This window comes from Echinops telfairi, unplaced genomic scaffold (genome assembly GCF_000313985.2).
Source record: "Echinops telfairi isolate 266 unplaced genomic scaffold, ASM31398v2 ScPeMD7_7;HRSCAF=31, whole genome shotgun sequence".
NCBI lineage: Eukaryota > Metazoa > Chordata > Mammalia > Afrosoricida > Tenrecidae > Echinops > Echinops telfairi.
The window spans coordinates 17,773,944-17,793,770 of record NW_022103904.1 but is presented as its reverse complement, the minus strand read 5'-3'; the positions used below and the strand labels follow the sequence as shown (position 1 = coordinate 17,793,770).

The following is a 19,827-nucleotide window of genomic DNA, read 5'->3' as shown; positions in this document are numbered from 1 at the left end:
ATGTATGGGTTGTGATAAAAGTTGTATGAGCCCCTAATAAAATTGTTTAAATAAATTAATTAAATAAAATAATGAAAAAAGGAATAAATAAATAAATAAATAAAATTGAACGAATGATTATTTTAAAATGTTATTGTTGTTAGGTGCCATTAAGTTGATTCCGACTCATATAAACCTTATGTGCCACAGAGCAAAACGCTGGCCAGTCCTGCGCCATCCTCACAGCTGATTTTATGTTTGACCCCAATTGTGGCAGCCGCTTGTCCATCCATCTTGCTCAGGGTCTTCCTCTTTCACATTGAAGCAACTAAGGTGCGCCTGACCCAAGCCATGGTTTATTCAATTGACTCGTGCATGTGAAAGTTGGACACAGAGTAAGAAAGACTGCAGAAAATCAATGCATTTGAATTATGGAGCTAAAGAGGAATAACGAAAGTACCATGGACTGCTACTTGAGTATGCATTACAACTCAATGTAAAGAAGACCAAAATCTTTACAACTGGCCCAATGGGTAATGTCATAGTAAAGGAGAAACGGTTGAAGGTGTTAAGGATTCTGTGTTTCTTGGATCCACAATTAAGGCTCATGGAAGCAGCAGTCAAGAGAAGGGAAAAAAAGGATACATTGCATTAAGTAAGTGTGCTGCACAAGACCTCTTTTGTGTATTGAAGAGCAAGGATGTTACTTTGAGGAGACCAAGGTGATCCTGACTCAAGCCATGGTACTCTCCATTGCATCATTACCTGTGAAAGTTGGACATTGAATAAGGAAGATCCTAGAGGAATCAATGTATTGGAATTATGATGCTGGAGAAGAATATTGAAAGTACCATGGATTGCTCACAGGACAAACTGATCAGTGTTGGAAGAAGCAAGGCCAGAGGGCTCCTTAGAGCAAGGATGGCAAGGTTTCATCTTGCACACTTTGGACATCCTGTCAGGAAAGACCAGTCTCTGGAGAAGGACATCCCGCTTGGTAAAGTGGAAAAGCAGCAAAAAGAGAAAGGCTCTCAATGAGATGGATTCACACTGTGGTTGCATCAATGGACTCCGGCATAGGAACAATTATGGAATGGCACAGGGCCGTGCAGTGTCGTGCTATGTTGTGTAAAGGGCTGCGATGGGTTGGAGCTGACTCAACAGCACCTAACAACTAACAACAACAATATGGACTGCCAAAAGAACAAACAAATCCTTCTCGGAGGAAGGCACGCCAGATTGCTCCTGAGAGCAAGGATGGTGAGTTCATCTCGTCTACTTTTGTCATGTTCTCAACACAGAGCGGTCCCGGAAAAGGGCATCATTCTTGGTAGAGCAGAGGGGCAATGAAGAAGAGGAAGACCCTAGTCAAGATGGATTTAGCTGACTTATATAATACATTGTATTTTACAGTAAAAATATTTTACTTGTTCAATATAATGATCTAAATTATACCCCAATTGCAACTTTTTAAAAAATAGTTTTTATCCATTTTATATCTGGAGCCATAGAAAGCAAATGCTTGTGGCCTAAACCTTTCTGGACTGAAAACCTCTGCAGAGTCTTTGGGGTCCAACATCTGGCGTCCCTCATAACACTTCCAAATGGAAACTGAATGCAGGTGAAGGGTGTATTCCTTCACCACGGGCCTGCTGACTCAAGCGCCACTCTGCCTCTCTCCTCTCTGACTTCATGGGTCTCGGAAACCTGTTGATCCGTAAATCACAGCTAATGTGTTACCCCTTTAGGAAGGCATCAGAAATTCAGTCAGCCTCTAAGTTACGTGGTTTGTTTGTATTTTTTGTACCCCTTTTCATTGGTCCAGAGAGAGGAACCAGACTTTGTCTGCTCAGGCAGCACACAGAGCTGGGCCCGAGGGTTCTGGCCCCATGTTTGCCCTTGCTGGACTTGAAAGGCAAAGCAGGAAAGCAACAGGGCATGGCCTTTGTCCCGTTGCTGGTCTTCATGACACAATGCCTCCAGAGGGAAGGCGAGTGCACATCCACGGTCCACCTGTCCCAGCACTGTTCTCTGGTCTCATACCTTGGGTCAGTGCCTGTGGGGCAAATATGATCCTTAATGCGACTTGCTCCTGCATTGCTCTTTGTTTGGTTGGTTATTTTGGCTCGGTTGGTTTTATTTTGCCTTTGAATCTTTTTTAGTCAGCCATTCCTTCGCGCCCTCCCACCTCGGAGTTTCAGATGGTGCTGTTGTCTCTGCACTTCCACAACGGGCTAACGATGGACAGCTTTGGCTTACTCTGGTCCCTGCAGCCGTTGTGCAAGATCAGGGGCATCTGCTCTCTGTGCTCTGTAATGACTGCGTCATGGCCAGCTCTCCTTCAAAGACCACCTTTCTGTCTTCTCTACCCCCATACCTGCTCTGATCTCTGTACCCTGCCAAGGGTTCACTGTGAGCACTCCTTCCCCTCCTCATGAGGAAGGAATCTATCTGGTGGTTAGCTTCATGCCATGTCCCTTTCCATACCCCAGACTCTCCCTTTTGATTCAGTGCCATCAGGCACCATGCACCAGGGGAAGACACCCCGAGGAGCTAGACGGGCCATACCTGGATGCTGGTTCTGAGTGGAGGGACAGGAACACCTGTGATACCGAGGAGGTTCGGTTGGAGCTGGACACCATCAGGGTCACTAGGAACTGGTCATAGCTAGCACTGAGATCCGTTGCTGAGAAGGAGATGATGGGGGCTGTGGTGTTCAGTCCCCCAGGCGCTGGAGCATGGAAGCAGGAGCGTGAAGGAGCTACAGCAGGTGCACATTTCCAGTGGTACCTAAGGGGGAAACCCGGGGAAGACCTCTGATTCCAAGGCCACTGCATCTCATCCAGAAGCTCCCTAGGATTCCCAAAGAGAAAGCATGGACCAGGAGAAGATGGCACTTCCCTTATTCTACAACCTTGCTTGAGGGCTGGGCTCAGCCCCCACTTGCTCCATATCCTTGCTTCTCCTAAACAGTCCTGGTGATGCAGCGAGTCACGTGGCAGGCTGACACAAGCAAGGTCATTGGTTTGAACCCACTAGCATTCCACAACAGAAATATGAGGCTGTCCGCTACCATACAAATTCAGTCTCAGAAATACAAAGGGAGAACTCTGCTCTGTTCTATAGAATTGCTTTGAGTCAGAATTGACCTGATGACGGTACAATTTTAATATCTACATATTTTAGTGTGATTTCCACACCAACAATTTTGAATTCCAAAGCCTGGATTTAGAGGAGGAAGGTTTAGATAAATGCGAGCACATAATAAAGTGGGTGCACATTATCTGGGGTACTTACCTGAGAGGTGTGCCTTGATCGTCGGGGTCATATGACTGGGATCCACTAAGGACAATGGTGGAAGATGGGGTCCTAGAGATGAAAAGGTGAGTGCCCTCCGAGATAACACTGACAGGAGCCCTGGCTCGAACATCTACCCCCACCGAGTAGTTGCTGTACACCACACTGCCTTCCACTTGAACCTGTAACAGAAACCACAGAACAGTCACCTGGGTGGCTGTTAGGGCTTGAATTGTGACCGACCCCCCCCCCCAAATAAGTTCTGAATCTTGGGCCTTCTACCTATGAGTGTGGTCCTGTTTGGAAACAGATTATTCTATCTTGTGTTCATTAGATCTTACCTAAAAATAGTAGGTTCTAACGAATCACTATGAACTTATTAGAAAAACCAAAATAGGATTTTTAGCAAGATGGCAGAATAGGGAGCTATGCTACACCTACCCTCTACAGCAAAGACATGACAGAGCCAATGAGACAGATGTAAAGGCCGACCCTGGAATGCCCAGCTCCCAAGGAAAGGACCGAGAAGCCTGATGAGAAGTTATTGAACAAAAGGAGCCGAGAGGAGAAAGACGGGTAAATTGTCAGCTGGCCTGACAAGCATAATCATTAGCAGCTCCACTTGCTTAGGACCAGCACAAGCACACACACTGACAACTGACACTAAGTAAGTTAAGATTCTCCTTTGCTCCCCAAACCCTCCTGGAAACCAGTGCAATGGCCCCCTCCCAAACACATCTATCCCAGCAGCTGGGTTCCACACTCACTGCACAGCCCCTGCTGCACTGGGGGACCAGCTCCTTGTGCAATAAGCCTGCTTCCACTTCAATAGATCAACCAAAGGGCAGTGCCAGGTAAGCTGCTTGTCACTGGCCACCCTGGGTGCTCAAGATTCCTGCCCAAACCACCAACCTTACTCCCAGATGCCCTCTGAGCTTTACAGGATTTTTTTTTTTTTGAACAAACATCTTGACGTCAACCATCTGAGCTTGCATAGACTTCTTCCACTTTAGGTCCTGACCTCAGATAAGGGCTTAGCCAACAAGAAATCCATCTATGATGGGCTTCCTACAACACATCCCCGCCCCCTTACCTGGTGAGTTCCTTGGCTGGATGGGGGTCCTGATCCATGCTGGATACCCCATTGCTCCACAGTTTTCTCCTGACTGTGTCCTGCCTCTCTTTCCCCACTTCCTTCTTTTATTTTTACTTCCCTTATTTTTTACCCTTCTGTATCTATACTTTCCTTTTCCCCCCTATTTCTCTTTTCTGCTTTTTCCCTTCCCCCTTTCTTTCTCTTTTTACTCTTAGGGCTTTCTTATTACTGTACTCGTTGCACTTTTCTATTGTCCCCTACCTAATTTTGCTTATTGAATTTTTTCTTTTTCCTCTTTTTAACTTTGATTTTAACTTACTTCCTCTTTTTAAAATTTTCTTTTTAGCTGATTTTTTTTCTTGTTCCATCCATTCAGAGACAACAACTATACCCACGTGGCCCAAGCATACCCTTACTTCCTGCAAAACAATACCAGCATTAATAGAAAACTCAAAAAAAAAAAAAAAGAGAGAGAAAACAACAATTGCTGGTAAAGGTGCAGAGTAACTAGACTCTTCATACACTGCTGGTGAGAGAGGAAAACAGTGCAACCACTGTGCAAAGTGGTATGCTACTTCCTCCAACAGTTAGGAACCATATGCCTTATGAACCAACAATCCCTCTAATATATATATATATTCTCCTAGAGAAATGAGAGCCATGATATGAAGAGATATGCACATAACCATGTTCATCACAGCACTATTCACAATAGCACAATGAAGGAAATGAACCTAAATGTTCATGAGTGGGAGAACGGATTATATTAAATGTAGTACATGACACATATTAGAATACTTGACAATGTTAAAGAATAACAAGAATAACAATGAATATTCATAATAGGGATAAACCTTGAAGACATTAGGCTGAGTGAAATTAGTCAATCACAAAAGGACAAATATTGCATAAGAGTACTATTACACATGTGAAGTTCATGTTTTCATCCTTAAAGAGGGAGAACGGGAAATTATGGGATAGATTGTAGACAAGTGATAGGTTCAATGAAAGGGAGGGTATATACAATAAAAAGTAGGTTGACAAAAAATTATGGCAGCTGAGGAAGATATTGTGGGGTTTGCTAGAGTTAAAGGTGATAGATGCAAATATTGTTATAAAAACAGCTGTGCAGTAAAGGTGATACAAGAGTCAGTTTTGTATAGATATGTAGGCTGAAGAGGTATGGGGAGATGAATAGGAGTATAGGAATATACATAAGTTCGATGATGGTTATTTGTATATGTTTATTTACCTTTGCTGCAATTATATCCATGAATGTGATGGAGCATACAGAGGATAAAGGGCAATTGGCATAACATAGTTCGTGCAGACAATGCTCTACATCCTACTTTGGTGAGCAGGAACTGGGGTCTTAAAAGCTCATGACTCTCTAAGGTGCAACTCTTGGTCTTTCCTCATTTGAAGGAAAGGTGTGTGATAAAAATTGCGAGGAATATGGAAACAATAAGCCCAGTGGACTGGCGGACCATGCAGATCTCTGAGCCCTGAGCCCTGAAGAACTAGGTGATTATTAGCTACTATGACCAACTTCTCTGAAAAGAATCCCATTAGAAGGTCTTGAATAAATGGGGGTAAAATGTTCACACACCTCAAAATCATAAAAGAGACCAATTTTATTGGACATATAGACTGGTGGGACTCCCAAGACTGTTGACTTCGTTAACTTCTGGTCTAGAACCGAGCTCGCCTTCATGTAAAATAATCAACCACTTAAGATAAAAAGGAAAGGATTCCATCTAATATGATTTTCTGTGTATAAAATCCAGGATAGGTAGATCCAGATAGGATAGGTAGATCCAGTTACAGAGACAGTAACTGAATAGGGACATGGCATTGGAGGATGGGAAGGAATGGGATGCTAAAATTTTGAGAAGAAAATGTTCTGACATTGATTGTGGTGATGATTGCACAAATCTTCCTAATTTGACTGAATGATTATATTGTATGATATGGGAAGTATATGCCAACAAAACTAATTTTTTAAAGAACAGCCTTTTTTTTAATGCAAGCACAAAGTTCACAAAATTAAGAAAGATGGAAGATTGTAAAGAGAAAACACGGGGAGGAAATGGGATGAATGGTGGTCCACTGAGGGCACTGCAATGGATAAGGTGAAAAAAGTGTACATGAATTGTGGAATGTAAAGCTGATGATCAGTTCTATAAACCTTATGAGTCCCCAATAAAATGGTTTAAAAAACAAACCTTAAAAAAAGTTTTAAAACAAAACAAAAGAAGAACAGAATAAAAGACCGGAGTGTTGCAAATGATCTGCACTCAGCTATTAATGGAAAGGTTGGTGGTTCAAACACACCAAATAGCACTTTGGAAGAACCAGACCTGGAGATCAGCTCCCATAAAAATTGCAGCCAACCCTACTCCATAGCCAATGAGGTTTTTTTAAATGAACTCACACACACAAAGAACATGTTAATAAAACAAACAGAACAGAGATATGCACATATATTGAGGAGAATAGACACCACATGAGGATCATCTACTAGCCAACGTATGCCAAGGCACTGTGGAGTATTTGGTGCTACCAGCAAGAAGAACTAATTGACAGGGCCAAGACTCAGATTTTGATTTTTGGCCTCCAAACTGTATGAAAATAAATTTCTGTTCTTTAAAGTCATCTACTTGTGGTATTTCTGTTACAGCAACACTAGGAGACAAAGATAGTAATAAAACAGAACGTATTATAGAGCTGGATGTTTCTCTTAAAGCTAGAAAGAAAATCGATGAGTCTCATCATTGGCTCTAACTAATGGCTACATAGAAAAATTTCATTATTTTTCCAACAGCAGAATACCAAGTTTGCCAAAATCAATGAGTTTGGGGTTCACACTAAATCCTAACTCCAATTTAAGAACAATCAGTTCTTACAACCTGGCCCTGCTTGAAACTCACCTCAGGAATGGAACACAGACGATATGGTTGCTACAGCAAAGTGTGGTGAAGAAATCAGATGGTGCCCAGCTACCAGATAACATAGCATCTGGAGTCTTAAAGGCTTGTTTTCAAACAAGCAGCCATCTGAGTGAGATGTCAACTAAGTCCACATGGAAGAAGCATACCAACATCAGTGACTGAAGGATTGTAAATCACATAATCTGAAGCCTGAGCAGCTCCTGATACCAGTGGGACTGTGCATTCTTTCACAACAGATTTTTTAAACTTCCTCCCCTTTTAGATAGTTTGGGAGCACTAGTTTGGTCCATAACCCCAGCTTGTCAACCTGGCCTTTACCACCTACACAATCTAATTCCAAACTCCTTATGCAAGGCTTCCTCCAGCTGCTCTAGGCATCTCACAGGCCTGCTCTCCGCCCCAGACTTAGCCCCAACTATCGCCTCCTCCACATCCTATCCTCATGAACGTACGCTCCCTACATCCCCTTCTGGACCTCTCCTCGTGAAGCCGTGCCTGCCCTCCACATACTCTTAGTCACAATACGCTGAAAAACAGTTGAGGCGCTTCATGAGATACCTTTCCATGGACTTGCTCTTGGACTGGTAGCCTCTCTGTCTGGATGAGGAACCCCTAGTCTTCTTACATCCCCATTACAAGCACATTGGCTTATTCTACTAGGTGCGCATAAAAGTTTTGTTTAATCAAGAAAGAAGAGTTTAAAAGGTCCTGTTAATCACATTGCCAGTGTTTGAAGATATTTTGTTCTTTCGAATTGTTTCTGTTGAAATCCTTTTTTTAATGTAGGATTTTTTTTGGACAGAATATATTAAAGAGCTAAAATATTGAGCTGTGCTAAAATGTTTCAGGGTGCACATTGTACAGTAAACTTAACAATATTACCTTCCAATCACCTCACCGACCTTAGCAACTGCAGTATAGTTTCCATAATCCAGAGCGTAGCTTGGGAGAACAATGGTTTGTTTATGGTTGTCTACAGCAGAGGGAAGGGACACATGGGAGCCATCAGACCTCATAAAACTCCAGGTATAAGAAAGGCCTTGGGAAATGTCACAAAGAATGGCAGCTTCAAATGTCACTCCCAGTCTCACTGGCTGAGATCGCCAGACCTAAGCATTGAAAAGGAAATGATACTTGATGAAAATTCCCGCTATACAATGGATTACTGAAAACTGACCGACTTCAATTACAGTGAAACGCATGAGGCTTGGAATTCAATTTTTTCCCCAGGTCCCGCAAGATATTTGCCTCTGACAGGGTACAGTTTGACCACTTTTATGTCACTCTTTAATAATGGAAAATATTTGAGGCTTCCTTTTATGACAGAAACACATGTTTCTGTCTTACACAGGTTCAAGTTTTCTTAGGCTTTACTGTATTTGTTTGTGAAAATGACAATGTAGAATTCTTAAGAGTGGACTCTATACAATAACAAAACAAATATTCTATTTCTCTAAGAGACAAGAGAAAAATCAAGATATAAAATTAAATATTTCTACTTAGATAATCATAATGAAAATTTTAAAAACCTCTAAATTATAAAAACTAATATAAACCTATCAAAGGAAATAGTTAATAGATTTGATTGCACACATTTAAGTCTTTTCAATACATAATTTTAATTAGCAAACAACAAAAAGAAAAGCAACCATGTACAATATTAATAGTATTCTTTGAAATCACTTAGAAAATTTAAAATATGCCATTAGGAAAATGAACAAAGATATATACAGGCCACTCACAATATAAAATACAAATATACTTCTTGTGTACAGTTGACTATGTAAACTAAATCACATCAGTTTGTTGTGTTGTTATGGTTTTTGTTGTTGTTAAGTACCATCAAGTTGGTTCCAACTCATAGTGCCCCATGAACAACACAACGAAAGTGCCCAGTCTTGTGCCACTTTCACAATGGTTCTTATGTAGGAGCTTCTTGTTGTAGCCACCGTGTCCATCTATCTTGTTGAGGCCCCCCTCTTTTCCACTCTCCGTGTACTGTAGCAAGCATCATATCCTGCTCCAGAACCGGTCTCTCGTGACAAACGCCCAAAGGACATGAGCTGAAGCCTCACCATCCGTGCCTCTCAGGAACACTTTGGCCCTACTTCTTCCAAGACCGATGTGTTGGTCCTTGTGGCAGTCCATTGTACCGTCAATATTCTTCACCAGCACCACAATTCACGTGTATTGATTCTTCTTTCATCTTCTTTCTTCGATGTCCAACTTTCCCATGCATGTGATGCAACTGAAAGGACCGTTGCTTGATTCAGACACACCTTAGTCTTCAAAGTAACCTCCTTGCTTTGCAACACTTTAAAGGGGTCGTGTGCAGGAGATTTGTACATAGCAATATGACCTTTGATCTCTTGACTGTTGCTTTCATGAACATTGATTGCGGATCCAAGCAAGATAAAATCTTGACAATTTTGATCTTTTCCCCATCTATCATGATGTTACTCATTGGTGGGATTCCGGCCAGTTTGCACTGGTTCCGCTGAACTGGATACCTACCTGTTTGTTGAGTTTGCAAACTAGTTATTAAAATGGAAATTGTAATCAGAATTCTCTCTATAGTGGGTGGCTGGGGAGTTGCCCGATATGGAAATCACAAATTTACCTTCCTTATTCTTTTTTAATGTTCATCTGCACAACAGTGCATTCTAAGCACTGCAGTAATGTTCATTCCATCCATAGGTATAAAAAATTAGGCAGAACTACGCTTACAATATTTATTTATTCATTTCAAAAATTACTCATTTTTATTCTCTTGAATTTGTTATTTCAGTAAACAAGCATATAACATGAGAGGGGGGAAATGCTGTCACTTGTTTCAGCTTTGTGCTATGCCCCAAATTCCTACAAGATATTAGGAGTGTGCTGTTGATCCCTGATCTTTAAAACCAATAGAAACCTAGGTCACAATGGACCAAAAGAAATATGAGTCCATATGAAAACAAAAGCTGAATTAATTACTTCAGAAACTTTCAAATATATATAATTTCTAGAAAATCATTGGTTCGTAGGGCTTCTTTTGGAAACACTTCTAGAAAACATTGCAAAAAGTTTGAAAAAAATGACTAATGGATTGCGAACATTTAAAAGCAAGTTGTAGCCAATTTCAAGGTAGGAATAAATTTCTCCATTTTTTTGGAACCAGATTACTGGAATATTGAAGAAGTATGAGTTTCATGGAAAGCTAATGAAGAACAATCGCTTACATTCAATGACCATTTTAATTGCCAAATTGATAATAATAATTATTGAGATTTCTTGGGAAACATTCTAAAAAATTCCCAGAATTATGCAATTCCTGAAAGTGTTTGAAGAGGTAAAAATATTGTCAGAACAATTGCTGTAGATGCTATGAACAAATCATTGGTCTTGCAAAATTATATCATGCCAGCTCCACTTCATTTCTATCGTCAAGACCATATTTTCTAGGTACTGTTTCTTCTCTTTGTTTCCATATTCCTGTCATTGGGAGAACTATTCAATTTCTCCATCATTGGCTTTAGTAGTCAGTGCATGAATTTGAATAATAGCTGTATTGATTGGACTTCCTTGAAGGTTGATAGATATAATCCTATCACTGGCAGCATTGTACTTCAAGATAGATTTAAAATGTTTTTACTTAATTTTGACAAGGAGTGTAATTTAATTTCTCTTGACTCTGTCGTTCCCAGCATAGTAAACCAAATGGTTTTCTGATTCAAAATGGCTAATACTAATCCATTTCAGCTCACTAATAGCTAGGCTATCAATGCTTACGCATTACATTTCATTTTTGATGACTTTCAATTTTCCTAGATTCATAGTTCATACATTGCATGTTCTGATTATGCATAGGTTTGGAAGCTGTTCCCTCTCATTTTGGCTTGTGTTCTATCAGAAAATGAAGGTCCTGAAGGCACTACTCCATGTTATGACGGTCCATTCTCCTTTGAGAAGGCAGGTCTGCCTTAGTCGTATTGAGAATGCCATCTAACCCGAGGAGCTCAGCCTCTGGCACTCTCTCTGACAACCCTCTGCTTCAGTTCATTAGGCCTTCAGCATCGGACAACGTTTTCATGCCACCCATGAGGATTTCCGCAGCTAATTCCTCCAGAGGGGACAGCCTTCCATATAAGCAATCGGTGGTCTGTTTTACTTTGCAATCTGTTCTTTGTAGCAATTTGTAGTCTCTTCTTAGTCTAGAAACTCTACTGAAATATGCTCATTTGGGTGCTAGTATATGAAATACCAGTGACATAGCTTCCAGCATCACAGCAACACATAAGCTCCCACCATACAAATAGACCGACAAGTAGTGCAGTTAGTGTTTATGCATCCTAAATTAAATTAATCAAAAAGGAAAAAAATCAATCCCTACAAACTGGAAAGAGTTGTTCCCATATTTCAAACAAATAATCTAGAAAAATATTTCAAAAGATTTTAACAGATAATTTTGAGTGTATAATATTAACGGAAACAATCCTGAAGATAAAAAGAAATCAAAGTTAATTCTGTTGTGTTCTTTCTGGTGGCAATGTTTGTATTATAATTATTTCAAGTATTTATTAAGAAAAATGCTAATTCTGTTAATATTTTAGGAAACAAAATTTAGTATGTAAGCGTACAATAAATAAACATACTTAGTGCATAAACAATGCTTTCTGAATATGAAATAACAATATGAAATCAAGACTTGACAGATTTAATTAGAATTACTCAGAATCAGCTTGATCGTGGCGAGTTTGGCCTTTGGGCTTTGGCATACTGGTGATATAGTGGGTAAGCATTGGGCTGCTGAGAGATTGGTGTTTTGAACCCATCTTGGGAGTAAGGTGAAAAAAAATCTTCTTTGAAAATTTAAACCTCGGAATCCACGGAAGCATGGCCAATTTTAGAGTTGAGGTAGTTGCAATGTCCGAGAAGAAAGAAGCTTTCCAAAAGTCCTGGATGAATGTTCTGGTAGCCAGCCTTACGAATGTGCTCCAAACCCCATATAGGCCCAAGTAAGCACCAGAAACATATATCTACAGCTGATTGAATAATATTAGTATTTTTAAATCAATGATGCTAAAAGAGACAGAGAGGTTTTCCATTCTCGCATGGTCAGGAGACTAATAGCAAGAGAAAGTGGTCACACTTTAAGCCAGTTATCCTAATTTTGTTATAAGCAAACATGGACAACCCATATTAAGACTCTCAAAAAATAAATTTATCAGACTATTAATGGTGGCTCTTCCTGATAGAAGTGTAAATGATTCTGTGTTTTCACTATACTTCCCATATTTACATATTTTCTAAAATCAACATATTGTTTTATAAACAAAAAAAGGAAGCAATCATCGTAAAATTATCACGCTTCGCCATCAAGTGTTTTGTTCACCACACCCCTAGCAGTGTGGTGCCCCTTCACGTGGTGAGGGAATAAGAAGCTGGTGTTCATTCAGCAATGTCCGAAGCATTGAACTTTACCTTCTCACTTAATTCTTACAATAACCCTGTAAGAGAAATATTGCTTTCCCATTTCATAGGTAACAAAATATATAAATATATTCATGTAAGTTTATATGAATAGTTAATCAATAGATTGAACCTGTGATATTGTCATCTGCCCACTTTTAACTGAGGGGTTCGCCGTCAGGTCACAAGCCTGTGGCCAGCATTGTGACCACTCTTTGGGCGCCCTTCCTTCTCTGTCCGTCTGCTCCCTGCTAAGATATGACCCTCACACCTGCTGCGCCAGCCGTGCTCCTTGCTCTGCCCTTGCTGGCAGGGGACATGGTATGCACACGGCTGGCAGGGGACATGGTATGCACACGGCTGGCAGGGGACATGGTATGCACACGGCGCTCCATCCCTGTGCTTCTCGATCAGCGCAGCTCCCAAGAGGACACACTTGTCGCCTGGCTCTGAGGTGTCATGACGTACTTGTCTCTACTGTCCCACCCTCATCCTGGGAGCTGCACCTAAGACCCAAAGGGGGCTAGCAAAGGACCTCAGAGAGTGAGAATACCGTAGAAAACATTACAGGAAATACTACAGAGTCCTAGATTTTATTTTCAATTTGTTCATTGATCAGCTTTGTCCTGATAAGGAAAATCAGTAGCAAGACTAAGGCCTCAAAGAAACTTAAAAAAAAAATTGGAACACTATTTTACCAAACACAAAAACCATAGTTTGCAACCCCAAACCTGATTGTCCAAGGACACGAACGTCACTTGCCACTATGAAAGGTGCTCAACAAGCAATTTATCATTTCTTTAGATTTTGTTGTTTTATATATATTTTTTTAGATTTTGTTGTTTTATATAATCAAGTTTTTCTTCCTCTTCAGAAGGTAGCAGTGCATTGCATGATTTAAAAAAAATAATTTAAGAAGACTTCCTTCAAGCTTCCTGTGCTGGGCACCCAGGCAACACAGCTGAGTGAAAGGCTTAACCACCGGCAGAAGTAAAGTTTTTTCCTTCTACCCTAGGCAGGGTGGGCTTGTCTCCCAGAACCCCTCCACAGGCATGCCCTTGTCATTTTATTCCCCAAATCTGGGCTCAGCTCAGAGGCAAGGCTGAACTAGACTGTGACACCTACCTGGACTTGCTCAGGCCCCATGTTCTTCACAGGTGGCGGCTGGCAGGGTGTCCGCACAATGAACAGTTGCTTTCTTAGCGAGGCGGAGCTGACATCATTAAAGGCAAGGACCACCACTGAAAATTCTCCCTCCCTAGAACAGATGCAGAGAAACGAAGAGAGTGATGCTGCTGTATGTATCTTCATCCATTCCTCACAACTATCCTACATCTGCATAATCACAAGAAGTGATGGACGTGAATTTGGTAAATAAGGACAGGTGGGACGAAGATCCTGAGGTTGGTTTCCCCATGAAATATGCCCATTTCGTGTCCTATTCCTAGACCACCGCATAGGCCAGGACAGTGGCTGAACTCTTACATTGCTGTTGCTTATTATATAAGAAATACAGTCAATCCATGGGAAAGCAGATTGCTTCTATATAAGCAGCGGGCAACCACCAAGGCTCCTTCAGTCTCTCAGAGAGCTCTGTGGTGGGAGGCAAGTCTGCTCAGTGCAGCACAGGAAAGCTACACAAAGGCATCATATCTAAGATGGCCAGTAAGCCCAGACCTAAGAGTGCCAAGTGGCCATAGGTGATGTTTGTGTGGGAAAATCAGCACAGAGGCTGCTGGTGTGATCAATACAGGGGCCAAGAGGAAGGCAGAGGCAGAAGAAAGACCAGAAGGTCAGCACGGAGAAGCCATGGGCCCATACCATAGACCCCATCCTACAGACTTACAGTTTGTCCCCAGCTATATGTCCCTGGTCCAGGTTGAGACAGGGTTTTTGGCCTTTCTATTTCCTGAAGCCCTTCTGGTAAGCTGCCCAGGAGCATCCTTGCCCAAACTTGGGATCCTGTCTGGGAGTTCCACTTGGCTCTCACCCAGAGTCTCCTGGAAACTGTAGGGCTATTGCTGCCCTAGCTGAAGAAAGTGTGTTTTGCCTCCAAACTGGCCTTACTCTCTGAGGTTAAGTGTCCCCCTTGCATGGAGGACTAACTCAAGGTTTAAAGACGCATGCTTTTCTAAGCTGAAGGAGAATAGGGTTCAGAAGGGGTAGGCTTAGACCAAATGCAACCAGACAGGGAAGCAAAAGTAAGAGAACAAAATAGAGATATTGAGATCAGTGGTTTTCTTGTGTAATTGAAGGGACAAGAGCTCAGAGAATTTCTTGCCAACAGAGCATCACCACTCTCTTAATAAAACATAAGTTACTGTTCACAGCTATCCCCTCCGAGACTGAGGACCAGCACCAGATTGTGGACTACCTTCCTTAGAAGCCCCATCTCATCTTGTGAGCAGGTCATCTTGTGAGCAGAGAGCATATTAGACTGAAGCTCCCATAGTTCTCAGGCCCTGCAGAAGCCTTTAAAATGCTCCTGAACTTGTATGACTTTAGCCATTTTTGTTCTTTGACCTCCCTAGTTTTCAGGCCATGGCATGGCTATCCTCTGGACACCTTAATAAAATTCTCTAGCATTGTTTCTATGATTGACCAGAGTGACTCTTTCGCTTGTTAAAAGACCAGAGCCCAATTCTGGTAACACTAGGAATGGAGCGTCTCCAGTAGAGGGACTGTAGGCAAATACTGATAATGCAGCCTTGCATGGATGCAGAGACTGAATCCAAGAGTCCTGTTAGGGACAAGGTGCAAACACACACAAAAAAAGGCCAGGGCACCAGGCCAGGCTGGCTGGAGAGAGTTGGGTGAAGTAGCTTCTGATACTGCAATGAGTGGAAGGTTCAATAACTTCACATAAGCTTCTAAAAAGAAAACAAATTTTTTTTTTAAATTGTAGTTGAGTCAATTCTGTCAAAGTCAAAATTTTCTCCATAGGGTTTTCAATTGCTGATCTTCTAAAAGTAAGGAGATGATCGGTTGTTTGTTTGTTTTTTGGGGGGGGTGGGGGGGCGAGGGGCGGGTATCTCTGAGTGAATTCAAGCTGTCAAACTGTGCTTAGCGGTTGAGTACTACTGAGCATCTGTCAGGTTTAGTACTTAACCATCGGTTCCACCCAGGCTTCCACACAGTTTTGATGCTCTTAGCCAGGCCGTACGAAAGGAGTTTGGTTCTGATCAGCTTCTTCTTTCTACTATGGAAGAAGCAATTCCTGGTGGTGTTATTGGGGAAGAGGGACTGAGATCTGCAGTAGACCCGCACTTGGGGACAATAAGGGACGAAGGGACACTTAAGTGGGTCCCTTTATCCATAGTAGCTTTTGGGTGCTTTTCAGAAGCCTGTGGGACGGGCATCCCTACCTCATTTTACAGATTAAATAACTCAGGAGAAGAAAAGTGAAGCTCTCCGGTTTACCCAGGTAAAATGTGGCAGAGCCGATCTTTGACCTTAAAGCCCAGTGCACCAGACTAAGGCACTAGCCACCTGCCACGATTGGGCCTTAAGGAGCAAATCCCAGGAAGGTATGGAAAGTCTGTTCAAAGTCAGTCCGTATGGAAATGAGGTCTCCCAACAACTCAGCAGAGGCCAGTCCAGGGAGGGCTTGAACCCCAGGAAGGTGGCCAGGGCCCAATTCCAGGGATCAGGTGGGTACTCACAATGGTCTGGTATCACTCAGTTCTGGAGAAAGGCTCCTGACCCAGACAGGAAAGTGTGTCAAGGGGAAATAGGGTATTTTCTGCTAGAGTTCTTGTCATTGGAGAAGGTCCAAGTAGACAAATTCATCATCATAAGGAAAATTAAGTACACAGACTCATCAAATCAGGAAGAGCTCAAATTCTCAGGGAAACCTAGGAATGGGACCAATCCAATGAATCCTAAATATAGACAGAAATCCCTAAGATAGAGGGTGTAGGCCCAGGGTCCAAGTCTTATGATGGGCCTTAACGCCTGAAAGAGAATGGAGTTATCACAGGCAGGTTCAGATGTGAAGAACAGGGAGAAGTCAGAAGGGGGCCCAGTGCTCTCTCAAGCTCAGCTTAAGCAGTCTTGGAATTTCCACCGGAGGTTTTCCAGGGTACCTACTTCCCCCAAATTTATTTTGGAAAAATGTGTTCATATCTTTTTCTTATTTCTCATATCTGTTTCCAAGGGAAACATCGTTTACTCAGTAAATGCCAACTTCAAGGATAGCACTCACAGTCTCCATTGTGGCACCGAGACCCTTTGTAATTTGTCCCCGCATGTCTTCTAGTTTCATTTGCTCTTGGCTTCACCGGTCTCTTCCACACTGTACACCGGTCCCTCCATACTACTTTCAGTTCCTCCACATGCCTTCCATTGGTACCGTTTTCTCAAGCCCCCACTTAGGCTGTCTCTGTGGGACTCTCCTGCCCAGCTCTGCCTTTGGTTTGAAGCTATCAGTCAGAGTTCATCTTCAACAAGTACCAATTTTACAAAGAATTATGAGTGCTCGCACAACACCTTGTACCTCCTCTAGAGGACTCAGCCATTGTTCTGGAAGTACTTTCTCCCACCCGTGGCTTTCGCTGAGAAGCCCTGGTGGTATCGTGGTTACCAGCTGGGCTGCTAACCAGTCAGATCAACAGGTTGAAACCACTCATCACTCTATGGGAGAAGGATGGGGCTTTCTGTACTACCATCAGGAAGTACATCTCAGACACCCACCGGGGCAGTCTACCCTGTCCGTTAGGGTCATTATGGGTCAACATCGATTTGATGGCGGTGACTTTGTTTTGGTGTCTTTCCCTGGGGGTCTGACCTCCTCATGAATAATAACTGGATTTTATTTGTCTCCAGACAATATCTGTCAATTATATTGACCAAAAGATAAGCCAGTGTGTTAGTCTTGGTCCTTTAGAGAAACAAATCCACTGAAACTCATGTATAAGAGAGAGTTTTATATAAAGGGTAAGTGCACATCAAGAAAACATCCAAACCCAGTGCTGCCCAAGCCCACAAGTCCAACATTAACCCATATGTTTGACACCAATCCACAAAGTCCTCCTCCATCTCACAAAACACACTCTATGACACCGACTGCAGGAGGAAAGCCGAATCGGTGAGCATGTAAGCATCTCAGCGCTGGCAGGGGTCTCCACAGGGCTGCTCCAGCACCCAGGGCTGCATCGGGGTAGGTCCATGCGGCTTCTCCTTGGGGATGTTGTGCAGGAAGTGAGCTTTGCCAGCTGAAGCATGGAACTGGCTAAGGCAGCTGCACCCTGGTCTGACCACCAGAAAGCAAGAGACCTGAGAACTCAAAAGGCGAGGCTCACCAAGCTATTTATCTCTCCGCCCTTCAATTAATCCCACATGTGTTTATTGGCCAGGTTGGCACAATAAACTTTAACTATCTCAGCCATTTTCTTGAGAACCTGAGATCAGATAGCATAAAAAGTCAATCCCAGCCACTGTCATATGAAACTCTTTACCTGTACCTAGCATATCTTACCTTGATGCTGTACCTAGCATATCTTACCTCGTGTAGCTGTGAGTTTGGGTGCTATTTCCAGGACTGATAGTACCGTCTCCAAAGTTCCACAGGTAAGCAACATCGGTGCCAAAATTGATCCTGCATTCAAAGGTCACACTCGCATTAACCAGCGCAGAGGAGATCGATGAGAGACGGTTAGCGATGATTTTCTTCTGGATATTGATGGAGTGGGGCTCAGAGACCACACTAGTGATCCCATTGGAAGCCTTGACCACCACGTGGTACCTGTGAGATGAGGACCCAGATATCAGGAAAGTCAGATAAACGACAAGAGGGAAACAAAGTCAGAGAGAATCTCCACATTACTTCAAAGAGATCAAACAGCTGGAGAATTTAGGCTTTCCTTTGTAGGAATTTTCACAGCTTTTAATTAGCTGAATTTTCATCTTCACTGAAGGAAGGAAAAGATGGAAGAGTAAAAACAGTTGAACGCCTTTCTTATTTAATTCACATCTCAAAGTGAATGGGGAAGGTGTCGTTATTATTTAAAAGGAGAAAATTTCCCAGGTCACACTGCTGGCTAAGATGGGGTTTGAACCCAGGTGCTTTGAATTTCAAAGCCTTTACACCCAATTCAGACCAAGGGGAAGTGAGTCCCTCAGCACGCTAATCTATATTTGAACTCAATTTCCAGAAAGGTTTAATGGTCCATTACAAGCATTGTAACATCCTCAAAGTGATGTAAATGGTAGTTGAATAATGCTCAGAGGGGGCTAAAGCTGTGTTAGCCCCACTTGCCCATCACAGCATGTTCACGGACCACTGGGGCATGCGAAGTCTCTTTCCAATGCTTCTTGAAGTTGTCCTCACTGGTGGGTCTTCTCCAAAATGCCACTCAAACTCCAGGGGACTTGTTTCCTTGGTAACAGCTACAAAAGTGATGTCCACATCTGTGGCAAACACAGTTCCGTTTGTGTAGATGGAAACAGCTGTGAGGAAAGGAGGAATCAATACTTCAGAACAGAAGGTTCAAATCATACAGTAGAAGCTGGCACCGCTACTTTCCCCTCGTTCGGTCATGAGTCTAAGTCATGGCTATTGAATCTAGGAATATGGTTGCCAGGTCATGTGGGCAGCGATGGGAGCATTCGGGGCCCAGGAAGCAATTATAAGCTAAGTTAGAAGCTCATCAAAATAATACCTCATAAAGTGAGATGACCAACTCCTTTAGGAGTTTTCCTTAAAGGGGTGTGGTCTGGGGGAACGGACTGGTAATTCTGCTTAATAAACTAGCATCTCCTACCAGTAATTTGGAGACTTCAAGCCTATGAGTTCTAGTACAACTCTAGCACAAGTAGTTGGTCAATGAAGAGTTGATTCAAGGGCAAATGAGAGGCTCGGGGAAAGCTGAAAAAGAGCATCATGCTAAATGTAGCTGTCAAAACTCAACTGATGGTGTGCATTAGACGTTGTTAAATCTGGAATTTGAGCAAAAACGTACGCTGCATCTTATACCGAACAGTCACACCGGGCCAGGCTTGGTTGTCACCCGCTGGTTTTTGACACATGAAGGACACATTATACGAAGACAGAGG

At 42.4% G+C, this 19,827-nt stretch overlaps 1 protein-coding gene across 1 annotated transcript in view; it reads right to left on the bottom strand.

Moving 5' to 3' along the window:
• PKD1L1 (polycystin 1 like 1, transient receptor potential channel interacting) overlaps positions 1-19,827 on the bottom strand; it is a 183,557-nt gene that overhangs the window by 148,489 nt on the left and 15,241 nt on the right. Inside the window, exons 7-13 of the mRNA XM_013006002.1 lie at positions 19,734-19,820; positions 19,053-19,221; positions 18,278-18,517; positions 13,900-14,032; positions 8,226-8,432; positions 3,277-3,458; positions 2,548-2,769 (exon numbers count right to left, since the gene is read on the bottom strand). Coding sequence (XP_012861456.1) covers positions 2,548-2,769; positions 3,277-3,458; positions 8,226-8,432; positions 13,900-14,032; positions 18,278-18,517; positions 19,053-19,221; positions 19,734-19,820 — 1,240 coding nt within the window. The remainder of the gene's footprint in view (positions 1-2,547; positions 2,770-3,276; positions 3,459-8,225; positions 8,433-13,899; positions 14,033-18,277; positions 18,518-19,052; positions 19,222-19,733; positions 19,821-19,827) is intronic.